Genomic DNA, 19,797 nt, shown 5'->3' with positions numbered 1-19,797 from the left:
TTATTACCCAGTCTGGAGTGCAATGGCACGATCTCGGCTCACCGCAACCTCCACCTCCCAGGTTCAGGCAATTCTCCTGCCCCAGCCTCCTGAGTAGCTGGGATTACAGGCACGCACCACCATGCCCAGCTAATGTTTTTGTATTTTTAGTAGAGACGGGGTTTCACCATGTTGACCAGGATGGTCTCGATCTCTTGACCTCGTGATCCACCCGCCTCGGCCTCCCAAAGTGCTGGGATTACAGGCTTGAGCCACCGCGCCCGGCCAATTTTTTGTATTTTTAATAGAGATGGGGTTTCTCCATGTTGCCCAAGATGGTCTTGAACTCCTGACTTCAGGTGATCCGCCCACCTCCGCCTTCCAAAGTGATGGGATTACAGGCATGAGCCACCTCGCCCAGCTCCAAGGGGCATTCTGAGGTCGCAGGCCAGTCAGGAGAGGGTCAGAGATGAGCCCACCCAGCCAGGAAGTGGGTGAGCTCCTTGCACTGACCCTGGGCCTGGACTGCAGACCCTGAGTCACTGGCTGCTCTCAGGGGCTACCTGGGAGCTAGGTACCCCCCTGCCCCTTTGCACAACCCAGGGAGAGAGGCCCAGGGCAGGGAAGCCACTGTCTGGGTCAGTGCTTAGCATGGGAAGGACTCACCCTTGGCTCATGCAACACCCCAAGAGGGTGTCAGAGCCCTAGCCTCAGGAACCCCACTTGACCTGAACTTGAACTTGCTACTGAGCCCCATCTTTCCTGGCCCAACTTGTCACTCAGCTTCTGAGGCCCCTGTCTGGGCAACCAGAAGGACCCTGAGTCCTGAGGGCTACCTTGGCCTCTAGGAGAGTGACTGTGCCCCAGGGAAGATGGGGATGCCCTCAGCCTCCCTCTCCAGCACCCCCCACCTCCACTGCTGAGGCCTTCAGGCCCCAAAGCATCCACTTCCTCTCAGTATGTGTGGTTTCTGTTTCTCATCTGGAGAAGAGGGATAGCTGGCCCTATAGCAAATGGGTCCAGAGAAAGCAAAAAGGGGTGTGTGTGTGTGTGTGTGTGTGTGTGTGTGTGTGCGCGCGCGCGTGTGTCTGTGTGTAGGGAGAAGCCCAGGGAACCACATTTTCTTTTTCTGAGTAATTCAATCAAATAACCAAGTCCGGGAACTCCCTTGGAGTGTTGAAGAGGTTTCTCCGGGGACCCTAGGGACGGGAGACAGAGGGTGGTTTTTAAGGATTTTTTAAAACTCTCCCAAGAAGTGTTAGAAATTCCCACTTCCTCCACGGCAGGGATCCCCCTTAGCCTAGCAGCCTCTGGCAAGCTGGGGACGACCAGAGCGGAGCCACTAGAGGCAGCCAGGTGACCACCCCAGGCTAGGTCTAGAGGCCAGGTGTAGGTGGGGACCAAGGCTCTGCTGGTCACCTCCTCTTTTTCTCTTTTTTTTTTGCACTCAGAAAATGATTTGGTTCCAATGCATTCCTGACTGCTTTTTAAGAAACATCCTCTGCTGGATTTGGTGGCTCATGCCTGGAATCCCAGCACTTTGGGAGGCCAGCCACGTTGACTGCTTGAACCCAGGAGTTCGAGGCCAGCCTGGGCAAATGGCAAAAGGCTGTCTCTACAAAAAATTAGCTGGGCATGGTGGTGCACACCTGTAGTGCCAGTTAGTTGGGAGGCTGAGGTGGGAGGATTGCTGGAAGCCAAGAGGTTGAGCCTGCAGTGAGCTGAGATCATGCTGCTACATTCCAGTCTAGGTCACAGAGTGAGACTTTGTCCCAAAAAATAAAAAAGCACTCTCCTTCTTTTTTTTTTTTTTTTTTTTTTTTGAGACGGAGTTTCGCTCTTGTTTCCCAGGCTGGAGTGCAATGGCACAATCTCGGCTCACCGCAGCCTCCGTCTCCTGGGTTCAGGCAATTCCCCTGCCTCAGCCTCCTGAGCAGCTGGGATTACAGGCACGCGCCACCATGCCCAGCTAATTTTTTTGTAGCTTTAGTAGAGACGGGGTTTCACCGTGTTGACCAGGATGGTCTCGATCTCTTGACCTCGTGATCCACCCGCCTCGGCCTCCCAAAGTGCTGGGATTACAGGCTTGAGCCACCGCGCCCGGCCTTCCTTCTTTTTTAATATAGAGACAAGGTCTTGCAATGTTGCTCAGGTGGGTCTCAAACTCCTGGGCTCAAGTGATCCTCCCACCTTGGTCACCCAAAGTTCTGGGATTACAATTGAGAACCAGCACGCTCGGTCCAACACCCTCCTCCTTTTCTTTTTCTTTTTAGTAGAGATGGGGTTTCTTCCATCTTGGTCAGGTTGGTCTTAAACTCCTGACCTCAGGTGATCCGCTCATCTTGGCCTCCCAAAATGCTGGGATTACAGGTATGAGCCACCTTGCCCGGCCCTTTTCTTTTTTTTGTTTTTGAGATGCAGTCTCGCTCTGTTGCCTAGGCTGGAGTGCAATGGTGTGATCTCGGCTCACTGCAACCTCCGCCACCCGGATTCAAACGATTCTCCTGCCTCAGCCTCCTGAGTAGCTGGGATTACAAGCACCCCCCACCGTGCCCAGCCAAGTTTTGTACTTTTAGTAGAGATAGGGTTTCACCACAGTGGCCAGGCTGGTCTCAAATTCCTGATCTCATGATCCGCCCGACTCAGCCTCCCAAAGTGCTGGGATTACAGGCGTGAGCCACCGCACCTGGCCCCCCAACACCCTCCTTAAGGAAGTCTGTTGCTTTACCTCCTGATGCCATCAAATTTGTTCTCTTGCTTTCTCATTTGAGATCTGACTCGGGCATTGTGCTTGCTTTATTCAGGGTGCTTTTCCCATTTCTCAAAATAGTGCCTCGTTAGCTCTGGAAGCATGTCTAGGTGGGTGATGATGTGCTTATGCAGAAGCGGTGTAGTCCAGGAGCTGCTCCAGAAGAAGTGCCCTTCAGGTTCGGCTCCCGGCTATGAACCTGGGTGATCCTGGCTGGGTCACTGCCCCTTTCTGAGCAGGAAATCTACTGCTGTTAGAGTAGAAGAGGGAGGGAGTCAAGGCAGGCTTCCTGGAGAAGGCAGCCTCAAGTGGGCTGTTAAGGCTGAGGAGGTGGCCAGGAGGCAGAGAAACCCCACTCTGTTTTATTTTAAAAATAAAATAAAATAAACTGGCTAGGCATGGTGGCTCACGCCTGTAATCCCAGCACTTTGGGAGGCTGAGGTGGGTGAATCAAAAGGTGAAGTGATTGAGATCATGCTGGCCAACACAGTGAAATCCCGTCTCTACTAAAAATATAAAAATTAGCTGGGCATAGTGGCACCTGCCTGTATCCCAGATACTCGGGAGGCCAAGGCAGAATAATCACTTGAACCTGGGAGGCAGAGGTTGCAGTGAGCTGAGATACCACCACTGCACTCCAGCCTGGGTGACAGAGTGGGACTCTGTCTCAAAAAAAAAAAAAAATACCAGAACAAAAGCCAGGCGTGGTGGCTCACACCTGTAATCCCAGCACTTTGGGAGGCCAAGGTGGACGGATAACGAGGTCATGAGTTCTAGACCACCTTGACCAACATGGTGAAACCCCGTGTCTACTAAAAATACAAAAATTAGCTGGGCGTGGTGGCATGTGGCTGTAATCCCAGCTACTCGGGAGGCTGAGGCAGGAGAATCGCTTATACCCGGGAGTTGAAGGTTGCAGTGAGCTGAGATTTTGCCACTGCACCCCAGCCTGGATGACAGAGCGAGACTCCATCTGAAAAAATAAAAGTTGAGGCCAGGCATGGTGGCTCACACCTCTAACCCCAGCACTTTGAGAGGCTGAGGTGGGGGGGATTACTTCAGCTCAGCAGTTTGAGACCAGCCTGGGCAACATAAGGAGGCTACAAAAGATAAAAATAAAAAAGTTAGCTGGATGTGATGGCTTCCCTGCTGTCCTACCTATCAGGAGGCTGAAACAGAAGGACTGCTTGAACCCAGGAGGTGAAGGCTGCAGTGAGCTGTGATCATGCCACTGTACTCCAGCCTGGGCCACAGAGCTAGACCCCATCTCTCTTTTTTTTTTTTTTTTTGAGATGGAGTTTCACTCGTTACCCAGGCTGGAATGCAATGGGGCGATCTCGGCTCACCGCAGCCTCCGCCTCCTGGGTTCAGGCAATTCTCCTGCCTCAACCTCCCGAGTAGCTGGAATTACAGGCACGTGCCACCATGCCCAGCTAATTTTTTGTATTTTTAGTAGAGACGGGGTTTCACTATGTTGACCAGGATGGTCTCGATCTCTTGACCTTGTGATCCACCCGCCTCGGCCTCCCAGAGTGCTGGGATTATAGGCGTGAGCCACCGCGCCCGGCCAACCCTATCTCTAAAAATAAATTCAATAAACCCGGAGCACCAGTTTTTTAATTTAATCTTTCTCTCTCTTTTTTTTTTGAGACAGGATATCTGTCACCCAGGCTGAATTGCAGTGGCATGATCTTGGTTCACTGCCTCTACCTCTGGGGCTCTGCCAATTCTCCCACCTCAGCCTCCCCAGTAGCTGGGACTACAGGCATGCACCACCACGTCCAGCTAATTTTGTGTTGTCTTTTGTAGAAACAGGCTCTCACTATGCTGCTCAGGCTGGTCTTGAACTCCTGGACTCAAGAGATCTTCCTGCCTCAGCCTCCCAAAATGCTGGGATTATGTGTGAGCCACTGACTGTGCCTGGCTATTTTATTTTTAAATGAATAAAACCTGGAGCACCCAATTTTTTTATTTTTATTTTTATTTTTTGAGACAGAGTTTTGCCCTTGTTGCCCAGGCTGGAGTGCCGTGGCGCAGTCTCGGCTCACTGCAACCTCTGCCTCCCAGGTTCAAGAGATTCTCCTGCCTCAGTCTCCTAAGTAGCTGCGATTACAGGCATGTGCTAATTTTTTAGCACGCCCAGCTAATTTTTTGTATTTTTAGTAGAGATGGGGTTTCATCATCCTGATCTCAGGTGATCCACCCACCTTGGCCTCCCAAAGTGCAGGAATTACAAGTGTGAGCCACTGTGCCCAGCCTGGAGCACCCAATTTTTTGAGACAGGGTCTTTCTCTGTCACCCAAGCTGGAATGCAGTGGCTTGATCATAGATCACTATAGCCTTGACCTTCAACGTTCAAGCAATCCTCCCACGTCAGCCTCCTGATTAACTGGGAGTACAGGCACATGGCCACAATGCCCAGCTAATTTTGTAGAGATGGGATCTCCCTATGTTGCCCAAGCTGGTGTCCAACTCCTGGGCTCAAAGGATCCTCCCTCCTTGGCCTCCCAAAATGTGGGGATTACAGGCACCAGCCATCACACCACAGCCAGATAGACCCCAAGGTCACACCCAGCCTGCGTGACCTAGGGCTGCTGGTGTCCTCTCTGGGCCTCCGGTGATAAATGCTGAAGAGGGAGGTGGGGCCCAGGAATTCGGACTTTCAAACAGCCTTTGGACTCAGGCCCTGGGGACATTCCAGGGGACACTTTACCAGGGAGGGGCAGTGTGAGGTAGGAGGCTGGGCTGCCGCCTGAGGGGGCCTTAAGCCTAGAGTCCTTCCCACTGCATTTCCAGCCTTGAGCACTTCACCAGTCCTGCCTCAGTTTTCTAGTCTGTAAATGGGGGTGTATCTTCTGGAATGCTGCACCCATTCATTCATTCTCCTCTCACTGAGCACCTACTGTGTTTAGGGTCCCTGTCCCCCTGGAACTGACTCAAGTCTAGAAGGGAAGCTCTCTCTGCCTCAGTTCCTTCCTCTTAAAAATGGAGCTTGGCCGGGCGCTGTGGCTCACGCCTGTAATCCCAGCTCTTAGGGAGGCAGAGGCGGGAGGATAGCTTAAGCCCAGGAGTTCGAGACCTGCCTGGGCAATATAGCGAGACCCCGTTCTCCACAAAAAGGAAAAAAAAAAAACAAAAAGACAAAAAAAAAAAAAAAAAATGGAGCTTGGGTTGCTTATAGCCATTACTGGAAAAGAAGGGAAAAAAAAATGGAGCTTGGGGATGGGCACGGTGGCACATGCCTGTAATCCCAGGACTTTGGGAGGCTGAGGCGGGAGGATAGCTTCAGCCCCCCAGAGCTGGAGACCAGTCTGGGTAACATAGTGTGACCATGACTCTACAAATCATTTAAAAATTAGCCAGGCATGGAGGTGCGTGTCTATAGTCCTAGCTACTTATGGGGGCTTTGAGCCCAGGAGGTCGAGGCTGCAGTGAGCTGTGATCACACTCCAGCCAGGTCGACAAAGCAAGACCTTATATCAAAAAAAAAAAAAAAAAAAAAGGAGGTTGGATTCCCTCCTGGCAAGGCAGGGAAGGAAGGGGCTTCGGTGCCCAGGGCAAGGTGGCTAGGTGGTTGTTTTCCTGGAGGGACAAGGAATGGTCACTGGGTCTGAGCTGTGTTGGTTGCCTTGAGGTCTTGCAGGGTGGGGGCATCACCAAAGCAAAGGCTTGAAGGGGAAAAAGCAAAAGCCCCAGCCAGGCAGGTGGAGTCCCCTTTGCTGAGTTCAACTGAGGGTTCTCTGGGGGCTGCGTACATACCCAAGCAACAGCTCCGAAAACTCCCTGCCAGGGCAAAGTTCCCAAGTGCAGAAGACAACCTGTTCACTTCTCCCCTGCTTGGCCCGCCCCCGGCAGCCAGCTCTACTTCCTCTTTTCCTGGTCCACTGCTGCTTTCTCTCTTCAGCTCCTCCCTGCCCCTCACCCCAGGCTGCTCGGCCACCTCCAACCTGCCATCTCAGGACAGCCAGGCAGTCACTCATTTAGCAGCGTGGAGCCCTGGGGTGGGTGTGGTGGGAAGGAGTGGGGGTGATGGAGACCCAGGGAGGGCTCGTAGCCTGGTGAGAGAGGCCCTGTTCTAAATGCCAGCCACAAGCCTTGTTCTGAAGTAGGCAGGAAGGTGTGGTTGCAGAGGCTAAAAAAGGCTTCCCCAAAGAGGGGCTTTCTGAGATGGGATTTGAGGGGTGCATAGGAGAGCACCAGGAAGTGGCCACTGCAGACAGAGAGAACCACAAGCCAGGAGGATGGGCCAGGAATGCTGCAGCCTGGGGCGGGGTGGGGCTGGAGCTCCTCTTGGCCAGCTGAGTAGAGGCCCAGTGGCAACACAGGTCCTGCCTGGGGATCAGGTCTGCTCTGCACCCCACCCGACAGCCTCCCATCCTTGCTCTGCAGCTCCAGTCACATCCCACACCCCCCCTCCCAGCACCGCACTCACTTCATTCGACAAACCCCCAGAACCAGCCCTCATCAACAGGCAGCAAGAAGGCCCCCACCACCGCCCCACAATGCCAGCCCGGTGAACTGGAGGGTTGGCAGGTCCTAAGGCAGCTGGCAAGATGCCTGCAGCTGAAAGATACAAGGCCAGGGACAGGACAGTTCCGTCCCCAGGAGGCAGGGAGTAGTTCGCCCTTGCGTGGGGCGGTGATAGAGGAGATTCAGCAAGTTTTCTGGACTGTGAACCTGTGTCTGCCGCTGTGTGCTGGGTGGTGGTCATCTTTCCCACCAGACTGTGGCCTCTGCAACCCTGAAGGTAGGAGCAGTCCCACCAGCTGAGCACAGCCTCACACCGTGAACTGGAACAAGCCGCCTCCTTCCTGGCCATAGGTTCTAAGTCCTTATATGGACTCATCTTTGTTGGTTTCGACACACACTCAATGAACACCTACTACGTGCTGCAAAGCCCCCCCGCAAGCCTGAGGTGCCCCCACCTCACCACCCTTACTATTTTTGTGTGAAAATTCATCTTCTTGTCACCACCTCCAAGGAGGGGGAGGAGGAGGGAGGGCAGGTTCCTCTAGGCTGAGCCAAATGCCCCTCTGTGGTCCCACGCCACTGATCACTGCATGGCCCCCACCTGGGTATGGTCTCTGATTCCCAGAGCAGAACGACCCTGGCCACTCCAGTCTTGTATGCTATTCAGTGGACAGACCCAAGGCAAAAAGGGGTGACAAGGAGAGGGTCTCCCCAGGCTGGCTTTGAGCTCCTGGTCCCGCCCCGCCCCCAGTCCTCTCTGGCACATGGAGTCTTGGTCTCCAGAGTACCCCCGCGGCCTCCAGATGGTCTAAGAGGGCAGTTCAGCTGTGGCTGCGCACCGCAGACCTACAATGGACGGTGGTCCCAGACCCGGGACGTGTAGACCCGGCCCCCGCCCCGCAGTGCCTGCAGCTGCATGGGTCATCCACTAACGCCCCAGGCCGGGTCTTGGCTGGGTGTGACCGTGTTGCCCTCAGAAGCAGGCACCTCCAGAGGAAAAGTTTCCCTGCCCTGTAGAGCCCACCTTCCCAGGGTTGCGGCTTGGCGGGGTTTGCAGCCTTCATCACAGGCCACCTCCAGCCACTGGACCGCTGGCGCCTGCCCTGTCCCGGGAAGTGTGGTCCTGAGACTTCTAAGCGGCCGCAAGCCTCCTGACTCCCCCAACACCACACGCTAACTCTCAAACTCCGGTCTCTCCCTAGTGACCTACCCAGCCCATTTAGCCAGCTGAGCCCCACAGCCAGAGGTCCCGGCCTCTGCTTTCAGGGCAGCTGCTCTGAAGTCGGCAAGGGGGAGTGACTGCCTGGCCACTCCGTGCCGAGGGCTCCTTCTGCAAGAGAGCACAGCACCCAGGGCCCTGGCACTCGTGCAGACCCTGGCCCACCCAACCTGGGCGCTCATTGCCCAAGTGACGTCCACACCTAGGGTGTCCCGCGGTGGGTGGGGGGGGCCCGAGAGACAGGCATGGTGGGGGCAGGCCTGGCCACGCGGGGCCGATCCGGGCACTGCACAACGTGGGGCGCGGGGACCACGGCGTGCACCCCCATCTCCCGGGCCCAGCACCCCAGTGCGGCCAACGCCAAAACTCTCTCCCTCCTCCTCTTCCTCAATCTCGCTCTCGTTCTTTTTTTTTTTTTTTTTTTTTTTTTTTTTTGCCAAAGGAGGGGAGAGGGGGTAAAAAAATGCTGCACTGTGCGGCGAGGCCGGTGAGTGAGCGGCGCGGGGCCAATCAGCGCGCGCCGTTCCGAAAGTTGCCTTTTATGGCTCGAGCGGCCGCAGCTGCGCCCTATAAAACCCAGCGGCGCGACGCGCAGCCACCGCCGAGACCGCGTCCGCCCCGCGAGCACAGAGCCTCGCCTTTGCCGTTCCGTCGCCCGTCCACACCCGCCGCCAGGTAAGCCCGGCCCGCCGACCCGAGCAAGGGGCTGCCGGCCCAGCCGCCTTAAGGCTGCGTCCCCGTCGCCCGTGCACAGCGGTTTGGGCCACAGCTGGGGGCGCAGCGTATGGAAAAACCGGAACGCCGTGGGGGGCGCGGGAGAAGTCCCCGGGCCTCCGGAGATGGGGGAGCCCCGCTCTAGTTCGGGGGTACGGGGCGGCGCTCGGGAGGCGAACTCCAGGGGGTGCCGCTCTCGGGACTGGGGCAGCTGGCGGGGTCTTTGTCCGAGCCGGGTTCTTGCTCGGGTGACTGGAGGGTGGGCGCGGCTGGGCCTCCGCCAGGCCCAGTGGGGGCTGGGATACCACTGCGCGTGTGCGCTGGAGCTTGTAGCGCTAACTGCGCGTGCGCGCCGGAGCCCCGGGCGCCGGGGCTTGGGCTGGGCCGAGGGCGGGCCAGGCCGGAAGGGGTGGGGTCGCCGGGGCGCAGGCGCGCACTTCCTGCCTGCGCCGCCGGCCGCCTGAGGGTGTGGCCGCCTTGCGCGCTAGTGCGCGCCGAACCGGCGTTTTTTGAACCGGGCGGGGGCGGGGCCGGCGCCCGGTGGGGAGGGGGCGGGGGCCTGGCTTCCTGCCGCGCGCCGCGGGGCCGCCTCCGACCAGTGTTTGCCTTTTATGGTAATAACGCGGCCGGCCCGGCTTCCTTTGTCCCCAATTTGGGCGCGCACCGGCGCCCCCTGGTGGCCCAAGGCCGAGGCGCGCCGGAAGTGGGTAGGGCGGGGGCGACCCCGGCTCAGAACGCGCCCTGCTCTACCCGCAGTTCGCCATGGATGATGATATCGCTGCACTTGTTGTCGACAACGGCTCCGGCATGTGCAAGGCCGGCTTCGCGGGCGACGATGCTCCCCGGGCCGTCTTCCCCTCCATCGTGGGGCGCCCCAGGCACCAGGTAAGGGAGTTGAGTGGGTGGGGCCGCCCCAGGATCGGGCGGGAGGCGAGGGCACTTAGGAGGTATCCCGGCTTCCGGGGTGGGGAGCCGCGCCCGTATTCAAGGCACCATGTTCTTTGCAGGGCGTGATGGTGGGCATGGGTCAGAAGGACTCCTACGTGGGTGACGAGGCCCAGAGCAAGAGAGGTATCCTGACCCTGAAGTACCCCATCGAGCACGGCATTGTCACCAACTGGGACGACATGGAGAAGATCTGGCATCACACTTTCTACAACGAGCTGCGTGTGGCTCCTGAGGAGCACCCCGTGCTGCTTACTGAGGCCCCCCTCAACCCCAAGGCCAATCGTGAGAAGATGACCCAGGTGAGTGACCTGCTGCGTCCCCTGGTGGCCACCTCCCTCCTTCCTGGCCTCCCGGAGCTGCACCCTTTCTCACTGGTTCTCTCTTCTGCCGTTCTCCGTAGGACTCTCTTCTCTGACCTGAGTCTCCTTTGGAACTCTGCAGGTTCTATTTGCTTTTTCCCAGATGAGCTCTTTTTCTGGTGTTTGCCTCTCTGACTAGGTGTCTAAAACAGTCAGTGCTGTGGGTGTAGGTACTAACACTGGCTCGTGTGACAAGCCCATGAGGCTGGTGTAAAGCGGTCTTGGAGTGTGTATACAGTAGGCGCACAGTAGGTCTGAACAGAATCCCCATCCCAAGACCCCAGCACAACTAGCGGTGTTCTTGCACTTCCTGCATGTCCCCTGTCTGCTCTGGCTGTCCCTAGTGACCACCTCAGTGTGACACGGTGCATCTCTCCTTACAGATCATGTTTGAGACCTTCAACACCCCAGCCATGTATGTGGCCATCCAGGCCGTGCTTTCCTTGTACGCCTCTGGCCGTACCACTGGCATCGTGATGGACTCCGGTGACGGGGTCACCCACACTGTGCCCATCTATGAGGGGTATGCCCTCCCCCACGCCATCCTGCGTCTGGACCTGGCTGGCCGGGACCTGACTGACTACCTCATGAAGATCCTCACCGAGCGCGGCTACAGCTTCACCACCACAGCTGAGCGGGAAATCGTGCGTGACATCAAGGAGAAGCTGTGCTACGTCGCCCTGGACTTCGAGCAGGAGATGGCCACGGCGGCCTCCAGCTCCTCCCTGGAGAAGAGCTATGAGCTGCCTGATGGTCAGGTCATCACCATTGGCAACGAGCGGTTCCGCTGCCCTGAGGCACTCTTCCAGCCTTCTTTCCTGGGTAAGTGGAGACCAGTACCTAGCCCTGCCTGACATGAGGGTCCCCCGGGGCTGTGTTGTGGAAGCTTAAGTCTGACCCTCATTTCCCTCTCAGGCATGGAATCTTGTGGCATCCACGAAACTACCTTTAACTCCATCATGAAATGTGACGTGGACATCCGCAAAGACCTGTATGCCAACACAGTGCTGTCTGGTGGTACCACCATGTACCCTGGCATCGCTGACAGGATGCAGAAGGAGATCACCGCCCTGGCACCCAGCACAATGAAGATCAAGGTGGGTGTCCTTCCAGCCTGAGCTGACCTGGGCAGGGGGCCGTGGGGCCCTGTGGTTTGTGGGGAGCCGTCACATCCAGGGTCCTCACTGCCTGTCCCCTTCACTCCTCAGATCATTGCTCCTCCCGAGCGCAAGTACTCCGTGTGGATCGGTGGCTCCATCCTGGCCTCGCTGTCCACCTTCCAGCAGATGTGGATCAGCAAGCAGGAGTACGACGAGTCTGGCCCCTCCATCGTCCACCGCAAATGCTTCTAGGCGGACTGTGACTTAGTTGCGTTATACCCTTTCTTGACAAAACCTAACTTGCGCAGAAAACAAGATGAGATTGGCATGGCTTTATTTGTTTTTTTTGTTTTTTTTTTTTTTTTTTTTTTTTGGCTTGACTCAGGATTTAAAAACTGGAACGGTGAAGGTGACAGCAGTCGGTTGGAGCGAGCATCCCCCAAAGTTCTACAATGTGGCCGAGGACTTGATTGTGTACATTGTTTTTTTTAAGTCATTCCAAATATCGTGAGATGCATTGTTACAGGAAGTCCCTTGCCCTCCCAAAAGCCACCCCACTTCTTTCATAAGGAGAATGGCCCAGCCCTCTCCCGAGTCCACACGGGAGGTAACAGCATTGCTTTTGTTGTAAATTATGTAATGAAAAACTTTTTAAATTTCGCCTTAAGACTTTTTTTATTTTGTTTTATTTTGAAAGATTTTAGCCTCTGTGGCTACCCCTTTTTTTGGTCCCTCAACTTGAGATGTATGAAGGCTTTTGGTCTCCCTGGGAGTGGGTGGAGGCAGCCAGGGCTTACCTGTACACTGACTTGAGACCAGTTGAATAAAGTGCACACCTTAAAAACGAGGATAAGTGTGACTTTGTGGTGCGGCTGGGGTGTGGGCAGCAGGTGAACCCAGGGGAAGGGTGGGGCAGTGGGGGCCAACTTGTCCAACCGAGTGGAGGTGGGCTGAGGTCCTCTCACCTTGACATTGAGCAGCCTTAGAATGTGGGGGAAGTTCAAGATTCAGGCCTCTGCTCATTGGGGAGTTCCTGGCCTGGCCCTGCCACCTGTCCCTAGGTACCCCAGTTTCTCTGCATTCATACAGAGGGTCTAGATGCTTCAAGAGGAGCTGGGGAGGGGGCTGTGTTTCTTAAGAGTGCAGATCCCTCAGGGTCACTGGGCAGGGGGTTCTTGAGTAGGGGCATAGTGGGTGTTCCTAGCTGCCACGCCTTTCTTCTGCTCACTATATTGGAGTGGTGGCTGTTAGCCTGGGCTACAGTCCATAGGCTGAGGAGAGGCCATGACTCCTGCCTCTACCCAGACAGAGGGAAACCTGGGATCACAGTCGCATTTGGGGGGGGGTCCATGGGGCCCTATCTGGTCGGCAGGCAGCTCTGGTTAGCTCTGGACTGAGGTCTGGATTCTGCTTTGTGACAAGAGTGGGCCCCATCCCGTGGCCTCTCGGGGCCCAGTTTGTGACCCATGCTGCCGAGGGAGATGGCCAGACTGGCAGGGTCTGCCTGGCATTGCAGGTCAGATTCTTTTTATTTTTAAGATGGGGTCTGGCTTTGTTGCCCAGGCTGGAGTGCAATGGTACAACCACAGCTCACTGCAGCCTCAGCCTCCCAAATACCTGCAACTACACAGACATGCCCAGCTAGTTGTAGGTCAGGTTCTCACTGTTCTGCAGAGCTGAGTCACCCTTGAAAGAAACAAAGCCTGGCTTCCCTTCCCGCTGCTAGAAGCTTTGGTTGATACCAGCGGAGAATGAAGGAAGGGGACAAGGCTCCCTTGCGGGGATACCCTTTACCCAGAACACCACCTGGTGTATAGCAGTTGTTCTGGAAATGATCTGGTCCCCCAGGAGGCCTGGACTGCCTCTCACTTGTGCACGGTGGCTGCTGGCAGAGAGGAAGGTTGTCCCTTGCTGTGTTATCTTGGAGGTCCCCTGAAGGGTCTGTCAAGGCCCTCTGGGGCACTTCTAGCTGTTTTGGTCTTTATTGAGTGACCACTAGATGGTGGGCCTGAAGCTACTGAGATGACCTGGACAAGAACCCTGCCCTGGAGGAGTTGTCAGTCTGGAAATGAGGACTTCATTCGTTCATTCCTTCATCCATTTCTCCATCGAATCACTATTTGTGCCATGTACTGTGGGTACGGAGAAGAACCAACCAGATGTGTTCCTGTCCTCACCAGGCACCCAGTTTAAAGGGGAAGACATCATAAACACAAAGGCAAACAAATGAGTGTCCAATGACATGCTGTGATCATGGGAAGAAAGAGCAGAGGCTTTGATGAACACAAGCATCAGGTGATATTCTTTATGTTGATTGTGGTGGTCTCGGGTGTAGACATACGTTAAAACTTATCTAGGCTGGGCATGGTGGCTCACACCTGTAATCCCAGCACTTTGGGAGGCCGAGGTGGGTGGATCACGAGGTCAAGAGATCGAGACCATCCCGGCCAACATAGTGAAACCCCATCTCTACTAAAAATACAAAAATTAGCTGGACGTGGTGGCGCCCGCCTGTAGTCCCAGCTACTTGGGAGGCTAAGGTAGGAGAATTGCCTGAACTCGGGAGGCAGAGGTTGCAGTGAGCCAAGATCCTGCTACTGTGCTCCACAAACAAACAAACTTACCTAATTGGGCCTGAGGTGATGGCCCATCCCTGTAATCCCAGCACTTTGGGAAGCTGAGGTGGGAGGATGGCTTGAGCCCAGGAGCTCAAGGTTGCTGTGAGCTATGATTGCTCTACTGCACTCCAGCCTGGGTGACAGAACAAGACCCAGACTCTATGGTGGCTCGCAGCACTTTGGGAGGCTGAGGTAGGTGGCTCATTTGAGCCCAAATGAGGCCAGCCTGGGCAGCATAGTGAGATCCTGTCTCAATTTTTTTTTTGAGATGGAATCTCCTGTCATCCAGGCTGGAGTGCAGCGTCGAAATCTCCACTCACTGCAAACTCCACCTCCCAGGTTCAAGTGATTCTCCTGCCTTAGCCTCTTAAGTAGCTGGGACTACAGGTATCCACTGCTACGTCTGTCTATTTTTAGTAGAAATGGGGTTTCACTATGTTGCCAAGGCTGGTTTTGAACTCCTGACCTCATGATCCACCTGCCTCAGCCTTCCAAAGTTCTGGGATTACAGACGTGAACCACTGTGCCTGGCCTCATTTTTTTTTTTTTTTTTTTTTTGAGACAGAGTTTCACTCTTGTTGCCCAGGCTGGAGTGCAATGGTGTGATCTTGGCTCACTGCAACCTGTGCCTCCCGGATTCAAGTGATTCTACTGCCTCAGCTTTCTGAGTAGCTGGGATTATGGGCACATGCCACCATGCCTAGCTAATTTCGAACATTTAGTAGAGACGGAGTTTCTCCATGTTGGTGAGGCTGGTCTCAAACTCCTAACCTCAGGTGATCCACTCTTCTTGGCCTCCCAAAATGTTGGGATTACAGGCATGAGCTACCATGCCCAATCTCAATTTTTAAATAGTTAAAACTAAAATAAATAAAACTATGAAGTTGTACCTCAGTAAGACTAGAAAAAAATAAGAAATGCAGGGGTTTTTTTGTTTATTTTATTTAATTCAGAATCTTACTCTGTCCCCAGGCTGGAGTGCAGTGGCACAATCTCAGCTCACTACAACCCCCGCCTCCCTGTTCAAGCCATTCTCCTGCCTCAGTCTCCTGAGTATCTGGGACTACAGGTACCTGCTACCACACCCAGCTAATTTTTGTATTTTTAGTAGAGACAGGGTTTCACCATGTTGGCCAGGCTGGTCTCAAACTCCTGACTTAAAGTGATTCATCTGCCTCTGCCTTCCAAAATCCTGGGATTGCAGGTTTGAGCCACCATGCCTGGCCAGATTTTTAATTTTTTAAATTTATTTTTTTAGAGACACAGGTCTCACCGTGTTGCCTAGGCTGGAGTGCAGTGGTGAGGGTACAGCTCATTGCAGCCTCCTTTATAGACTCAAGTGATCCTCCCACCTCAGCCTCCCCACAATGCTGGGGAGCTACCATGCCTGGCCAGACTTTAAACTGTGGTGACCACCAATTTTGTGTTTAATTGGTGTTGCAATGCTTGGGCCTTGACCACGTCCTCCTGCATGGGTCCTGCCCAGCCTTCCACTGCGGCTCAGTCTGCAGGTTCTCCTAGTGCTTGCTGAGCCAGCTGTGCATGGCACATGTTTTTCATTTTTTCTTTTTTCTTTTTATTTTTTGAGACAGAGTCTCGCTCTGTCACCCAGGCTGGAATACAGTGGCACAATCTTGGCTCACTGCAACCTCTGCCTCCTGGGTTCAAGTGATTCTCCTGCCTCAGCCTCCTGAGTAGCTGGAACTACAGGTGTCTGCCACCAAGCCCAGCTAATTTTTATTTTATTTATTTATTTATTTATTATTATTATTTTTTTTTAAGATGGGGTCTCACCATGTTGGCCAGGCTGGTCTTGAACTCCCGACCTCAGGTGATCTGCCCGCCTTGGCCTCCAAAGTGCTTGGATTACAGGCGTGAGCCACCAGGCCCGGCCCATTTTTATATTTTTAGTAGAGACAGGGTTTCACCATGCTGGCCAGGCTGGTCTCAAACTCCTGACCTCATGATCCTCCTGCCTCAGCCTCCCAAAGTGCTGAGATTACTTACACTCGTGAGCCACTGCACCTGGCTCTTTTTTTTTTTTTTTTTTAGACTGAGTGTGCTCTGTTGCCCAGGCTGGAGTGCATGGCGTGATCTTGGCTCACTGCAAGCTCTGCCTCTTGGGTTCAAGCAATTGTCCTTCCTCAGTCTCCTGAGTAGCTGGAATTACAGGCATGTGCCACCACACTCAGCTAATTTTTTTTTTAAAGATGGAATTTTGCTCTTGTTGCCCCGGCTGGAGTGCAGTGGCACAATCTCGGCTCTGCAACCTCTGCCTCCTGGGTTCAAGCGATTCTCCTGCTTTAGCCTCCCAAGTAGCTGGGAACACAGGCACATGCCACCATGCCTGGTTAATTTTTGTATTTTCGCAGAGACAGGGTTTTACCATGTTGGCCAGGCTAGTTTCAAACTTCTGACCTCAGGTGATCCACCCACCTCAGCCTCCCAAAGTGCTGGGATTATAGGCTTGAGCCTCCGTGACCGACCTTGGTTGTGCGCTCCTTATGAGGATCTAATGCCTGATGATCTGTCACTGTCTCCTGTTACCCCCAGATGGGCCTGTCTAGTTGCAGGCAAACGAGCTCAGGGCTCCCACTGATTCTACATTCTGGTGAGCTGTAGAATTATTTTATCATATATTACAATGTAATAATAGAAATCAAGTGTACAGTAAGAGTAACATGCTGAATCGTTCCGAAACCACCCCCCGACCCCCATTAGTGGAAAAATTGTCTTCCACAAAACTGCCAAAAAGATTGAGGACTGCTGACATTGGTGACGGACAGCTGGAACAGTTTGGCCCATAGGTTGTCCAGTGGTTTCAGAAACTCCTGCTCCTTGCCAAGGAAGTTCCAGCCTTAATCTTGGGCGTGGCTGTGTAAGTCTCTGCTGCTGCCGCCTATGCCAAGAGAAAGAGGAAGAGGGCCAGAAGTACAGATTTTAAAAAGCAGAGGGGCCGGGTGCAGTGGCTCACGCCTGTAATCCCAGCACTTTGGGAGACTGAGGCAGATGGATCACCTGAGGTCAGGAGTTCGAGACCAGCCTGGCCAACATGGTGAAACCCTGTCTCTACTAAAAATACAAAAAATTATCCAGGCATGGTGGCATGTGCCTGTAATCTGAACTACTTGGGAGGCTGAAGCAGGAGAATCACTTGGACCCAGGAGGCGGAGGTTGCAGTGAGCTGAGATTGTGCCACTGCACTCCAGCCTGGGCAACAGAGCAAGACTCTGTTTCAAAAAAAAAAGAAAGAAAGCAAAGGATTATTGAACATGAGCAGACTTGCAGACTTGGGGGTAGGAAGAGAGGAACTGTCATTCTTTTTTTGTTCTTGTTTTATTTTTTGTAGAGATGGGGTCTTGCTATGTTGCCCAGGCTGGTCTTGAACTCCTGGCCTCAAGCCATCCACTTGCCTTGGCTCCCCAAAGTGCTGGGATTGCAGGCATGCGCCACCATGTCCATCCTATTTCATTTTTTACAGAGTCGCACTCTGTCACCCAGGCTGGTGTGCAGGGGTGTGATCATAGTTCACTGTAACCTCTAACTCCTGGACTCAAGCAGTCCTCCTGCCTCAGCCTCCCATGTAGCCGGGACTACAGGTGTATGCCACCATGCCTGACTAATTGGGCTGTCACTCTTGTGTAGGCTTTCCTGGAAGGCTTCCTGGAAGAAGAATGCTTGAGCTGGCTCCAGAGGCCAGAGGAGTCCCCTGTGGGGGTGGTGTGGTGTGTATGTCTCAGAGGCATGGATTGACTGGGGACAGAGGCCCAAAGAGGAGACACAATCTCCAAGACAGAATGGTGCATTGGTTGACTGTCAGACATGTTCCATGTGGCTTTGGGAAGTCATATCACTGCCCATGTACCCATTTGAGAAATTGTTGCACAATTTGACAGAGTCGCACTCTGTCACCCAGGCTGGAGTGCAATGGCATAATCTGGGCTCACTGCAACCTCTGCCTTCCGGGTTCAAGCGATTCTCCTGCCTCAGCTTCCTGAGTAGCTGGGATTACAGGCGTGCACCACCACGCCCGGCTAATTTTTGTATTTTTAGTAGAGACAGGGTTTCACCACGTTGGTCAGGCTGGTCTCGAACTCCTGATCCGCCCACCTTGGCCTCCCAAGTACTGTGCTTACTGGTGTGAGCCACTGCGCCCAGCCCTATTATTTTTTTTGAGACAGGGTTTCGCTGTTGCCTAGGCTGGAGTGCAGTGGTGCGATCTCACCTCACTGCAACCTCCGCCTTTCAGGTTTAAGCAATTCTCCTGTCTCAGCCTCCCTAGTAGCTGGGACTACAGGTGCCTGCCAGCACACCTGGCTAATTTTTGTATTTTTAGTAGAGACGGGGTTTCACTATGTTAGCCAGGCTGGTCTTGATCTCCTGACATTGTGATCCGCCCACCTCAGCCTCCCAAAGTGCTGGGATTACAGGCATGAGCCACTGCGCCCAGCTCAAACCTTTCTTTTTAAAGGCTTTGAAGTGCTCTGAAGCCCAGAGATCTATTTTGCTTTGACAATCCCTTAGCCCTGCCTCTTCCCTCCTAAAACCAGCAGCTGGGGTGACCACCTGATGCTTGGCTCGGAACATCTGGGTACCTAGACTCAAGACATTCTAGGTGAGAAAATGCCGCATTTCCTTCTGTCACAACCATTTTACAGGTGGGGAAACTGAGGCTTAGGGAGGACAACTGACTGGCTGCAGTTTCCCCACCTTGGAAGTGAAAAAGCTGCAGCTGAATTGGATTGTCTTTGACCTTAATGCCTATGAAGCCTGCTCAACTCTCTCCTTGCACTGCCTCCCTGGACCGATCAATGGGTCAGAACAATTAATGTTCAGCTGGGCACGGGGGTTCACGTCTGTAATCATAGCACTTTGGAAGACTGAGTCGGGCGGATCACAAGGTCAGGAGATCGAGACCATGTTGGCTAACATGGTGAAACCCCATCTCTACTAAAAATACAAAAATTAGGTGGACGCGGTGACACACACCTGTAATCTCAGCTACTCAGGCTGAGGCAGGAGACTTGCTTAAACCAGGGAGGCAGAGATTGCAGTGAGCTGAGATCATGCCACTGCACTCCAGCCTAAGTGACAGAGTGAGACTCCATCTCAAAAAAAAAAAAAAGAAAAAGAAAAATTAATATTTACACCCTGCATTTTCTTGTTTTCCAGAAATGCAGAACCTCCGCTCTGCAAGAGCTGTGTATCACGGGGCCCCATGGCTCACACTTGTAATCCCAGTGCTTTGGGAGGCCAAGGGGGGCTGATCACAAGGTCAGGAGTTTGAGACCAGCCTGGCCAACATGGTGCAACCCCGTCTCTACTAAAGATACCAAAAATTAGGCAGTATGTGCCTTTGATCCCAGTTCCTTGGGAGGCTGAGGCAGGAGAATCGCTTGTACCCGGGTGGCGGAGGTCGCAGTGAACTGAGATCTCGCCATTGCACTCCAGCCTGGGCTGGAGCAAGACTCCCTCTCAAAAAAAAGAGCTGCGTATCCTCCGCAGCAGATGTAGTTCCTCCTTGGCTTGTGCTACCCTGGGACAGGAGGCTCCCCACTTTCTCATGTAGTTGGCTCCCCCTCACGTGAGGCAGCTCTGATCCCTTGAAGTTCACCTTTTTTTTTTTTTTTTTTTTTTTTTT

General features: G+C 53.9%; 1 protein-coding gene across 1 annotated transcript; it reads left to right on the top strand.

Moving 5' to 3' along the window:
* The first annotated feature begins 8,944 nt into the window (after positions 1-8,944).
* Positions 8,945-12,382, top strand: ACTB (actin beta). Its single transcript, XM_032259633.1, has 6 exons — positions 8,945-9,092; positions 9,888-10,016; positions 10,139-10,378; positions 10,822-11,260; positions 11,354-11,535; positions 11,647-12,382. The coding sequence occupies exons 2-6, from the start codon at positions 9,894-9,896 to the stop codon at positions 11,788-11,790; spliced, it is 1,128 nt and encodes a 375-aa protein (XP_032115524.1). The 5' UTR covers positions 8,945-9,092; positions 9,888-9,893; the 3' UTR covers positions 11,791-12,382.
* The last annotated feature ends 7,415 nt before the right edge of the window (positions 12,383-19,797 follow it).

The sequence above is a fragment of the Sapajus apella genome, unplaced genomic scaffold, assembly GCF_009761245.1.
Source record: "Sapajus apella isolate SASKATOON/1434 unplaced genomic scaffold, GSC_monkey_1.0 scaffold110, whole genome shotgun sequence".
NCBI classification, from domain to species: domain Eukaryota; kingdom Metazoa; phylum Chordata; class Mammalia; order Primates; family Cebidae; genus Sapajus; species Sapajus apella.
This window is presented reverse-complemented; position numbering and strand designations above follow the sequence as displayed.